General features: G+C 40.3%; 1 protein-coding gene across 1 annotated transcript in view; it reads left to right on the forward strand.

Annotated features, from left to right (window-relative positions):
* The window catches only part of Stx8 (syntaxin 8), a 243,616-nt gene that overhangs the window by 3,539 nt on the left and 227,369 nt on the right, over positions 1-12,708 (forward strand). The window contains exon 3 of the mRNA XM_027427108.2: positions 8,862-8,956. Within this exon, the coding sequence (XP_027282909.1) occupies positions 8,862-8,956 (95 nt within the window). The remainder of the gene's footprint in view (positions 1-8,861; positions 8,957-12,708) is intronic.

Below are 12,708 nucleotides of genomic sequence, written 5' to 3' on the forward strand. Positions count from 1 at the left end.
CTCAGGGGATGGTGACCCTTTCCCCTTCTCCAGGGGACAAAGTTTGTCTCTTTTAGGGTTTTCCTTGTTTACTAGTTTCTCTGGCAGTGTGGATTGTAGGCTGGTAATCCCTTACTCTATGTCTAAAATCCACTTATGAGTGAGTACATGTCATGTTTGTCTTTTTGTGATTGGGTTACCTCGTTCAGAATGGTTTCTTCGAGTTCCATCCATTTTCCTGCAAATTTCAAGATTCCATTGTTTTTTTCTGCTGAGTAGTACTCCATTGTGTAAGTGTACCACATTTTCTCCATCCATTCTTCGGTTGAGGGGCATCTAGGCATCTAGGGGTTTCTGGCTATTACAGATAGTGCTGCTATGAACATCGTTGAACAGAAGTCTTTGTTGTATGAATGTGCTTCTTTTGGGTATATGCCTAGGAGTGGAATTGCTGGATCTTGTGGTAGACTCATTCCCATTTTCTTGAGGAGTCGCCATACTGATTTCCAAAGGGGCTGCACAAGTTGGCACTCCCACCAGCAGTGGAGGAGTGTTCCTCTTTCTCCACATCCTCCCCAGCATAAACTGTCATTGGTGTTTTTGATTTTAGCCATTCTGAGAGGATTAAGATGGTATCTCAGAGTTGTTTTGATTTTCATTTCCCTGATGGCTAAGGATGTTGAACTTTCTTATATGTCTTTCAGCCGTTTTAGATTCCTCTATTGAGAATTATCTATTTAGTTCTGTACCCCATTTTTTAATTGGATTGTTTGGTGTTTTGGAGACTAGCTTCGTGAGTTCTTTGTGTATTTTGGAGATCAGCCCTCTGTCAGATGTGGGGTTGGTGAATATGGTTTTGTCTTGCTGACTGTGTCCTTTGCCTTACAGAAGCTTCTCAGTTTCAGGAGGTCCCATTTATTAATTGTTGATCTCAGTGTCTGTGCTACTGGTGTTATGTTCAGGAAGCAGTCTCCTGTACCAATTAATTCAAGGGTATTTCCCACTTTGTCTTCTAATAGGTTCAGTGTGGCTGGGTTTATGTTGAGGTCTTTGTCCATTTTGACTTAAGTTTTATGCAAGGCGATAGGCTTGGGTCTAACTGCAGTCTTCTACATGTTTGCAACCAGTTATGCCAGAACCATTTGTTGAAGATGTTCTCTTTGTTCCAGCGTATAACTTTGGATTGTTTGTCAAAAATCAGGTGTTCGTAGGTGTGTGGGTTAATATTAGGGTTTTCAATTCTAATCCATTGGTCTGTCTATTTTTGTGCCAATAACAAGCTGTTTTCAGGACTATAGCTCTGTAATAGAGCTTGAAGTCAGATGATGCCTCCAGAAGTTCCTCTATTGTACAGAGTTGTTTTGGCTATCCTGGGTCTTTTGTTTCTCCATATAAAGTCGAGAATTGTTCTTTCAAGGTCTGTGAAGAATTGTGTTGGGATTTTGATGGGGATTGCATTGAATCTGTAGATTGCTTTTGGCAAGATTGCCATTTTTACTATGTTGATCCTGCCTATCCAAGATCATGGGAGATCTTTCCATTTTTTGGTATCTTCTTTAATTTCTTTCTTTAGAGACTCAAAATTCTTATGGTACAGGTCTTTCACTTTTTTGGTTAGTGTTACTCCAATGTATTTTATGTTGTTTGTGGCAATTGTAAAGGGTAATGCTTCTCTGATTTCTTTCTCCACCAATGTGTCATCCGTATATAGTAGGGCTACAGATTTTTTTAAGTTAATCTTGTATCCTGCCACTTTGCTGAAGGTGTTTATCAGCGGTAGGAGTTCCCTGGTAGAGTTTTTCGGGTCACTTATGTAGACTATCATATCATCTGCAAATAGTGAGAGTTTGACTTTTTCCTTTCCGATTTGTATTCCCTTGATCTCCTTTTGTTGTCTTATTGCTCTAGCTAGAACTTCAAGGATAATATTGAAGAGGTAGAGAGTGGACAGCCTTGTCTTGTTCCTGATTTTAGAGGAATTGCATTGAGTTTCTCTCCATTTAACTTGATATTGGCTGTTGGCTTGCTGTATATTGCTTTTATTATGTTGAGGTATGTTCCTGTTATCCCTAATTTCTCCAGGACCTTTATCATGAAGGGGTGTTGGATTTTGTCAAAGGCTTTTTTGGCATCTAGTGAGATGATCATGTGATTTTTTTTTCCTCAGTCTGTTTATATGGTGGATTACCATTGATGGATTTTCGTATGTTGAACCATCCTTGCATACCTGGGATGAACCTTACTTGGATGGATGATTTCTCTGATGTGTTCTTGGATTCAATTTGCCAATATTTTTTTGAGAATTTTTGCATCAATGTTCATGAGGGATATTGTTCTGTAGTTCTCTTTCTTAGTTGTGTCTTTGTGTGGCTTGGGTATCAAGGTTATTGAAGCCTCATAAAAAGAGTTTGGTAATGACCCTTCTGCTTCTATTGTGTGGAATACTTTGAGGAGAATTGATATTAGCTGTACTTTGAATTTCTGGTAGAATTCTGCACTGAAGCCATCTGGCCCTGGGCTTTTTTTGGTTGGGAGACTTCTAATGACTGCTTCAATTTCATTAGGGGTTATGGGTCTATTTAAGTTGCTTATCTGTTCTTGATTTAATTTTGGCAAGTGAAATCTGTCCAGAAAATTGTCCATTTCCTTTAGATTTTCAAATTTTGAGGAATATAGGTTTTCAAAGTATGACCTGATGATTCTCTGGATTTCCTCTGTGTCTGTTGTTATGTCCCCCTTTTCATTCCTGATTTTATTAATTTGCATGTTCACTCTTTGTTGTTTGGTAAGTTTGGATAAAGGTTTGTCTATCTTGTTGATTTTCTCAAAGAACCAACTTTTTGTTATATTGATTCTTTGTATTGTTCTCCTAGTTTCCATTTTATTTATTTCAGCCCTCAATTTGATTATTTCCTGGCGTCTGCTCCTCCAGGGTGTATTGGCTTCTTTGTTTTCTAAAGCTTTCAATTGTGCTGTTAATTCTCTAGTGTGATTATTCTCCTGTTTCTTCATGTGGGCATTTAGCTCTATGAACTTTCCTCTTAGCACTGCTTTCAAAGTATCCCATAGGTTTGGGTATGTTGTATCCACATTCTCATTGAATTCTAGGAAATCTTTAATTTCTTTTTTTATTTCTTCCTGGACCCATGAATTGTGCAATTGGGTGTTACTTAATTTCCATGAGTTTGTAGGTTGTCTGTCGTTCGTGTTGTTGTTGAATTATAATTTTAAGGCATGGTGGTCCCATAAGACACAGGGGATTATTTCAATATTTTTGTACCTGTTGAGGTTTGCTATGTTGCCAAGTATGTGGTTGATTTTAGAGAAGGTTCCATGTGTCGCTGAGAAGAAGGTAAATTGTTTTGTATTTGGGTGGAATGTTCTATAGATATCTGTTAAGCCCAATTGCGCCATAACTTCTATTAGTTCTTTTGTTTCTTTGTTAAGTTTCTGTCTGGTGTTCCTGTCCAGTGGTGAGAGTGGGGTGTTGAAATCTCCCACTATAAGTGTGTGCGGTTTTATGTGTGATTTGAGTTTTAGTAATGTTTCTTTTACAAACGTGGATGCCTTTGTATTTGGGGCATAAAAGTTCAAAATTGAGACTTCATCCTGATAGATTTCTCCTGTGATGAGTAGGATGTGACCTTCTTCATCTCTTTTAACTGATTTTAGTTTAAAGTCCAATTTGTTGGATATTAGGATTGCTACCCCCGATTGTTTTTTGGATCCATTTGATTGGAAGATCTTTCCCCAACCTTTAATTCTTAGGTACCATCTGTCTTTGAAGCTGAGGTATGTTTCTTGTATGCAGCAGAAGGAAGGATTCTATCTTCTTATCCATTCTGCTAATCTGTGTCTTTTTATAGGGGAGTGAAGACCATTAATGTTGATGGATATTAATGACCATTGATTATTGTTATTCTTGTTTGTTTTTGATTTGGTGATGGTGGCGAGATTATGTGTGGGATTCTATCCATTTTTCCTTTTGGCTGCTGGTAAAGTGGGTTTATCTATTGCCTATATTTTTCTGGTTGTAGTTAACTTCCTTGGGTTGCAGTTTTCCTTCCAGAACTTTCTGTAGGGCTAGATTGGTGGATATGTATTGTTTGAATCTGGTTTTGTCATGGAATATCTTGTTTTCTCCATCTATAATGACTGAAAGCTTTGCTGGGTATAGTAGTCTGGGCTGGCATCCATGGTCTCTTAGTGTAAGTACAATATCTATCCAGGACCTTCTGGCTTTCAGAGTTTCCATGGAAAAGTCAGGTGTAATTCTGATAGGTTTGCCTTTATAGGTTACTTGACCTTTTTCTTTTGGTGCTCTTAATATTTTCTCTTTGTTCTGTATGTTTGGTGTTTTGGTTATTATGTAGCGAGGAGACCTTTTTTTTTTTTGGTTTAGTCTATTTGGTGTTCTGTAGGCTTCTTGTATTTTCATTGGCATGTCTTTCTTTAGGTTGGGAAAGTTTTCTTCTATGATTTTGTTGATATGTTTTCTGTACCTTTGAGTTGGATTTCTTCACCTTCTTCTATACCTATTATTCTTAGGTTTGATCTTTTCACGGTATCCCATATTTGCTGGATATTTTGTGATAGGGATTTGTTGGACTTAAGATTTTCTTTGGTTGATGAATCTATTTCCGCTAGTGTGTCTTCAACTCCTGAGATTCTCTCTTCCATCTCTTGTATTCTGTTGGTTATGCTTACATCTGTAGTTCTTGATCATTTATCCAGCTTTTCTATTTCTAGAATTCACTCAGATTGTGCTTTCTTTATTGTCTCTAATTCAGTTTTTATGTCTTGAACTGTTTCCTTAAGAGATTTGTTGATATCTTGTATTTTTTGGTTTGTTTTTTCTTCCATTTCTTTAAGGGATTTTCTCATGTCCTCTTTGAAGTCCTCTATCATTTTTCAGAAGATGCTTTTAAGGTCATTCTTTTCTGGTTCATCTGCATCGTGATGTTCAGGTCTTGCTGGTGTATGCTTCCTAGTCTCCGGTGGTGTCATATTGGGTTTTCTGTTGTTGGATGTGCTTTTACCTTGTCCTCTTCTCATCCTTTCTTCTGGTGGGTGTAGCAGGAGTTTCTTGCTCTCCTGGTGGGTATGGGACCAAGGTTCTCTTCTGGTAGATGCAAACAGATCCAATACTCTGATGTTGGTCCTCTTCTCGTGGATGGAGGTGTTACTGTTCCCTGGGCGTCAGCAGTGTTCAGGCATCAGCAGTTGGAGGCCGAACTTGGTCTGGCGTGCAGGTCACTGGTGTCAGGTGACTCTGAGCCGTGATGAATGGGAACCGGAAACAGCTCCTGGCGTACCTGGGCCGGCGGATGGATGCAGGAATGCCTCTGGGTGTTCGGTGTTTGGATCCCGCCGCCGATCTCCCATTCACTGAATTTTTATACAGTTGCAGTGTTTACACTGTTGGCAGCTGTTGACATCATATTCTTGGATTTGTGTGTATATGTGTTCTTGAGTGTTTGTGTGTGTGTGTAAGCCAGAGGTTGACACTGGTTGTTTTCTTTTGTCATTTTTCTATCTTGTCCTTTTGAGGCTGGGTTTGCCATTGAACCTGGAGCCCACAGACTGACTTGGCTAGATTGGCCAGTTAGCTCCAGGGTTCTTGGTTTCCCCCACCCACCCTGGGTGCTGGGGTACAGATGCTTCTATGCCTGACTCAGGCTCCTGTGTGGCTGCTGGGGATCTGACACAGATTCTCATGCTTGTGCACCAAGCACCTTACCAAGAAATCCCAGCCCCGTGTATTTTGTTTATGATAACCCCTTATCCAATTGTTTAGGCAACGTGGAGAACTCTTACCTCAACCACAAACAGATTAAACAACAAACCAAAGAAATAAATGCAAGTGTTTTATCATGTGCACAGTATGATATGCATGCCCCTTTATTTTGCATATGTATCATTTATCTTATTTTTATTTGTCTTGTTTTTATTTATATTTCATTATATTCCATTTGTCTTATTTTTATTGTCATTTGTAATTCTATTTATTTATTTTTAAGTTAGGGTATTGCTGTGAAGCCCAGACTGGCCTGGAACTTGCTGTGTAGTTCAGGCTAATGTTAAATCCATGATCCATTGTCTCAGTCCCCTGAGCACTGGGATTACAGATGTTTGGCATTTCAGGGTAATTTTATGAAATATCACTGAAAAAATTTTGTGTCTTATCTTAATTATCAATAGCAAGATTCCAAATGGATTTTGAATAGACACATAGTACATTCATGGACTAAGTAGGAAAGTTTTGACCTTTTTGTGGCAGGGGTGGGGGGGAAGGGGTGAGGGCTGTTCTTCAAGACAGGGTTTCTCTGTTTAACAGCCATGACTGTACTGGAGTTTGCTCTGTAGACCAGGCTGGCCTTGAACTCACAGAGATCCACCTGCCTCTGCCTCCCTAGTGCTAGGATTAAAGGTGTGTGCCACCAACGCCCAGCTTGACTATTTCAATAATATTTAGTACTTCCTTTTTATTCACTTTTCCAGCATATATACAGCATAGTTATTGTGTGCCAGGAACCAAACTACATATTTCTTTTTAGATTTTGTTGGTATTATTGCTATTTTTGTTTTTTTAAAATTTCATTTACTTAATTCACAGGATCTCATGACACCCAGGGTAGTCTGGAATTCCTATTGTAGTTCAGGCTGGCCCTGGGCTCCTTATACTCTGCCTGTACCTCCCGAAATGCTGGTATAGTAGGTGTGAGCCACTATGCCTAACTTGATCACTGTTCTGAATTCGTTTACTTTTTTTTTTTTTTTGACACAGGATTTCTCACTGAACCTGGAATTTACCAATTTATGTAAATTAGATGAGTAGCAAGCGCCATAGATCTTCCTATTCCCACACCCCAGTGCTGGGATTACCAGCACACCTAACCTTTTACATGGATGCTTGGGATTCAAACTCAGGTTTTCAAGCTTTCATGGCAAGCACTCTGCTAATTAAGTCATCTCCCAGCCCTAAGTTGAGTCTCTTTAACTTTCCCAAATGGATTATTCTTTGTCCACAAATAATACTTCAATCTCCCTTGGGCCCTTCCATATTTCCTTAGTGTTCCTTTAGTAAGAACATCTAGATCACAGTGAAATAGGCAGTAGTGTCTATTCTTAGTTTTTCTTTCCATTTCATTTTTAATTTCCTCACACTGTATTATTAATCATGTGTTTGTTCTATTTTTTAATCATTAACACTGTAAGCTTCCTTTTTAGGCTGTCTAGCACTACCATTCTTAATTTGCAAGTATACATTCTACATCATGGTAGCGCCTTGTCCTTTTAATTCAATCCTAAGTCTGCTGATGATTAAGAGTTCTTGTTGTCCTTGAGTGGGATTGGTGTTTGGGCTTTTTATCTGTTTTTTTTTTTTTTTTTTTTTGCTTCTGTCTGGGGTTGTGTTAGGAATGAATTAGGTCTTGCATTTTCTTTCATTGTTCTGGAAGTTTCTGTTTATAACAAAAGAACTATTTTCTTGATTATCAAAGATTATTTTCTTTCTTCTTTTGTGTTTTATTTTATTTTTTGTTTTTTGTTTCTTGAGATAGGGTTTCTCTGTGTAACCCTGATAAAGATTATATTCTTATAGAATTTGAAATCTTAATACCAAGAAATGGTCACCTTTGGCATTACAGTAAGTTAGTTTCAAGGCTATTCTCTTTTTGGGTGACATTTCATTTTATGACTTGATTTAAAATTTAAAAAAATATAATAACTACATTTATTTCTATTTTATTTTTCTCTGTGTGTGTGCACTTGTGTGTGTTATGTGTGTGGTGTATTTTTGGTAGAGTTTGGGGAGGGGAGGTTCTTCCTTTGTTGCCCAGGCTGGCCCTGAGTTACTGGATTCAAGTGGATGGCTTCCTCTCAGCTCCATGGGTGGCTCCTTTGGTTTACAGAGGTGTTAGAACAAAGCCAGCTTTTATTGACTGCTGACATTAAGACAGTTGCTTGACATGTGTGACCTTGCTTGTGAGAGGAAGGTCTACTTCTCCCTGAGTTTTACAATGCTATTCTGTTGTTGTGTTGTTAAGGCAGGATCTCACTATGTAGTCTCGGCTGACCTTGAACTCACTATGTAGACAATGCTGACCTCTACCTAGAGATCCTCCTGTCTCCCCAGTGCTGGGATTACAGGCGTACCCTACCATACCCCACACAACTGCTTCTTTTATAGCAAGCGGCAGGGAAAACAGTGGCAATGTGCCTTTTTAATATTTCTCCCATCTCCTCTATGGCCAAATATGTTTTCATTTAAATGGGTTCTTTTGTTCTTCACATTTCCAAATGTCAGAGAGGGGCTCTCCCCACCTCTTCTTCATCTTCAGAGTCACGAGTCACGGACAGATGTTCCCTCTGGGTGTTTAGGATGACTGGAGACAATTCCCTCAGTCCTAGAAGAACTGAGTCATGCATGGTTAACATTCCTCTCATGGAAAAAGAGCTTGTATTCTCCTGTGTTCACATGGGCTATAAATACACCAGAGTGTTCTGAGACCAGTTAGAACGGTAATGGGACTGGACACCTTGTCATCTGGAGCATGGTTGAGGGAACCATGCTGAGCAAGGACTGAGGGAACACAGTTTCCCTCTTGTCTCCAGGGTGGATAAAATGCAGTATGTGGAAGCTCTGGAGACAGAATTCCAGCTGGGTCTGAATGCAAGGTGACAGTTTCCACTCAATACCTGTGTTCCTGTGTGGACCAGGTTACCTTGGGCAGGTGCACTGTGGGTACAAGCTCCGGGTGGGTGGCTTGGCAGGACACCACTGAGAACTTGACAACCTGAGCCTGTCTCCCAGGCCTTCCTAACTTAGCAGATGCTGCCCCTCTGGATGGTGCACTCAAGCTACGCTCTCTTCTTTGCAGCTAACCCTGACCATCAGAACTTTGCTGAAGAACCTGAAGGTAAAGATCGACACTTTGAAGGACTTACTGCTAAGAGCTGTATCAACACGTCAGATGTATCCATGTAAACATGTCCACCTTCCCTCAAGTGGGAGGAGGAGAAACAATCTTGTTTAAGAGAGGAAGGAATCTGGGCCACCCAGATTTCTCCACACCTCAAGGAGGACTTGGTCTCCACACAGTTGCCTAGAATCTTGAATTCTGTTTTAAGTGTCCGTTTACTGCTTTTTGTAGTGGCTATGCTGGCAAGGGAAGATCCACCTAAGGACTGAATTTGTCTGGGTATAACCTTGACAGGGCAGGAAGCTAATGCTTTCTCTCAGTGCTGTTTGGAGAGCGGCACACAGCTCTCCGTTTACTGCCTTGAGGATGGCTAGCCGATGCTCCAGTAACAGGACTTCCATGATAACCCTCAATAGTGATTCCCTAGTGGATCTTTCAGAACATTTTTTTTTTCTTGAGACAGGGTCCCAGTAGCCCAAGCTGAACTTGAACTCACTCTGTAGCCAAGGATGGCTTGAACTTCTGACCTCACCTACTGAGAACTCAGATATAGGCATACTCCAGTCTACGTAGTTCTGTGAGGTGCTAGGGGTGGAAGCCAGGGCCTTGTGCATGCTAGCCAAATGCTCCACCAACGGAGCAACATCTCAGCCCTCCAGATATGTAGTAACCTGCTTTCTGACCAATAACAGTAGAAGCTACCTGTCTGTTTTGTTTTTTAAAAATCCACTGTAGACTACTGAGATATGGCTTGTCTGCCTTTTTCAGGGACACAGATAAGTGCCTCTACTTGGGGAGCTTTTTGGGTAAAGAGTGTATTGGGACTTGGTTAAAGCAGGCCGGGCCACCTTAGCCTCTGGTGAGTTGTCCAGTATTCATGCAGGTTTTGTGCTGTGTGTGGTCGTACACATCTGTGATCCCAGCACTGAAGAGACTGAAGCAAAATAGAGCATTACAGGCCAGCCTGGGCTACATAGTGAGTTTGAGGCTAACCTGAGCTACATAATGAGCCACCCTACCCTAGCCCCCCACATTTCAAAACAAACTTATTTTTAAAAGAAATTCATAATGGTTCTGTTACCTAAACTAATTGTTTAAACATAGTTTATACTGAGTTGGAAACTGACCCCACAGTTGTATTTCTTTAAATTGTCTGTAATTCATGCCAAAAATCTGATTTTTTTGTGTCAGAGGAAATCATATATTCTGGCTACAGCTTTTTTGACAAAACAATTGAAGGTGTTTCAAAAATACATTTTCTTCCAAATGAACCCTTTTATGTTAGCAGGAAGGTTGGCATGACTTAGGTGCATGGTCTTCCAAATGTTTAATTATTAATCTGCTGAGGTTTCAAATAAAAGTTTAATTTTAGTAAACAATGGGGGCCTTCTTTCAAACACAATTGGAATATTCTGGTATGTAATTTTACCCTCCACATGGTGTCATTTGTTACTGCCCCATTAGTCTGTTACATAAAGAGCTTTTATTTTACCCAAGTCAACAGGTCTTAATCATAGCCCTGAGTGGTTTCCAATGGGCAGGGCTAGTTTTTCTTCTTTCAGAAGTCAGTGCTGGGAAGTTTGCACATGTGCTTAAGGTACTTGAACTCATTTTAGTGTAACCAATAACACATGCCTTAGAAAGGCAGCTAAATACTATCTCATGGGCTGTTAGTACCTATTTGCTAATTTCCATTAAGATAATTATAATTGAATATATATATATATATATATCACACTTTAGCAGATATACACAGTTTTAGAAACATACACACACACACACACACACACACACACACACACACACACACACACGCGCGACCGGTAGAACAAGAGATATATATAACTCAAGAACTTTGTTTTCTGTTAATAGCCCCTGCTAGACAGTAGACAGAGGGTACTAAGTGTGTAATATTTAGCTTGATTTTCCTAAGCACTTTCAGTCTGACCATCTGTTATAATGGACATTTTTGGTTTTGTGCTATCTCAGAGTGACTTCTCAGTACCATATTAAGTACTATGCACCAAATACACTGTCTCATTTAAAACATCCAAAATTTATAGGAACACCAATATTGATAATTTGATACTTCCTAGGGAAATAAAAAACTAATTGGATTATAAAAGCTTTTATTTATTTATTTATTTATTTATTTATTTATTTATTTATTAGTTCAAGTTAGGGAACAAGCTTGTTTCACATGTAAGCCCCTTCTCCCTCTCCCTCTCCCCTCCCTCCTCCCCCACCCCCAACCTACCCCCTATCCCATCCACCCACCACTCCCCAGGCAGGGTAGGGCCCTCAAGGGGGGGGGCTCTGCAAAGTCTGCCAAATCTTCCTGTGCTGGGCCTGGGCCCTTCCCCATGTGTCCAGGGCCAGAGTGTATCCCTTCACGTGGGATGGGCTCTCAAAGTCCCTTCTTACACCAGGGAAAAATACTAGTCCACTATCAGAGGCTCTCTGGAGTGCAGAGGCCTCCTTATTGACATCCATGTTCAGGGGTCTGGATCAGTCTTGTACTGGTCTCCCAGACAGCATCTGGGGTCGATGTGCTCTCCCTTGTTCAGGCCACCTGTTCCTGTGGGTTTCTCCAACCTGGAACACACTCCTTCGCTCTTCATTCCTCCCTCTCTTCAACTAAATTCCAGATTTCAGCTCAGTGTATATTTGTGGATGTCTGTCCCTGTTTCCATCAGCCACTGGATATAAAAGCTTTTTACAAACAATCTTTTTTCCCCTAATGGTTGAACTTTGCCGGTAGAGAAGGTGATATTCAGATCCTCCACCACATGGGGGCACTCTTAAACCTGTTTTCAGAGAAGCCTTCTTTTGCTAGACTGATAAAGGTAGTGGTGACTTCAGTAGTATTAACAACCTTTGTGTTTGATAGCTGGTTTGGGATTGAGCCTAGAGCTCTGGACATGCTAAGCCCAGGCTCTACGTCTCCAGACCCAGCAACATCTTTTAGTCTTCCATTTCTCCAGTGTCCTTCCTCTTAAACATTTTTAATAATTCAAGTCTTCCTCCAGATTTAAGCTCTTTCAGATGGAAGCACTTCAGTTTAATCACTTCATATGCTTGGTCTTGGCAATTTCTTTTCTTCTTTATAGAAAAGGTAACTTGTCCAGGTCAACCTTGGCACCAGGTGTCACGGATACAGGTGGAGAGATCCCAACATTCCAGCAGGGAATTTTATAGTATAGAAAGGAATTCTGGATATATCAGTAACTTTTGCAGGACCCCACAGCTGGGGATACAAGAGTCACATTCAAACACATGACTATCTGGCCCCAAGTCTGTTGTTTGAAGCTGAATTTTTCTTTAGTAGAAATAACATAGTCAGTCACCTGTACCCCGGTGTGTCTATTAACTTCACATCACTGTCAAACAGATAGATCCACAGAGCCTTCTTAATCACAAAGGGTAAAACAGTGTTCTGTTCACTCTGGCATATTAGTTACATCTTATGATATTATGATCCTTAGTTTAAAAAAATATGGCCACAAACCACCGATAGAATGGCTCTTTAAAATTATTTATTTGTGTTTGTGTGTATATGTGTGGACAGTGCCTGAGGAAGTGGGAAAGGGTGTTGGACCCCCTAGAGCTGGAGTCACAGATGCCTGGGAGCTGTCCATTGTGTGTACAGAGACCTGAACTTGTGTCCCTTACAAGAGCACCAAATGTTTTTAACCATGTAGCCATCTCCCCAGCCTAGAGAGGGTGACTTTCAATACTGTACTAAGAAACGATTGATACTGGTGACTTTTGTATTTTGAGACTGTAGCTGGGTTTGCCATGTAGA

Source organism: Cricetulus griseus, chromosome 7 (genome assembly GCF_003668045.3).
Source record: "Cricetulus griseus strain 17A/GY chromosome 7, alternate assembly CriGri-PICRH-1.0, whole genome shotgun sequence".
Taxonomy (NCBI): Eukaryota; Metazoa; Chordata; class Mammalia; order Rodentia; family Cricetidae; genus Cricetulus; species Cricetulus griseus.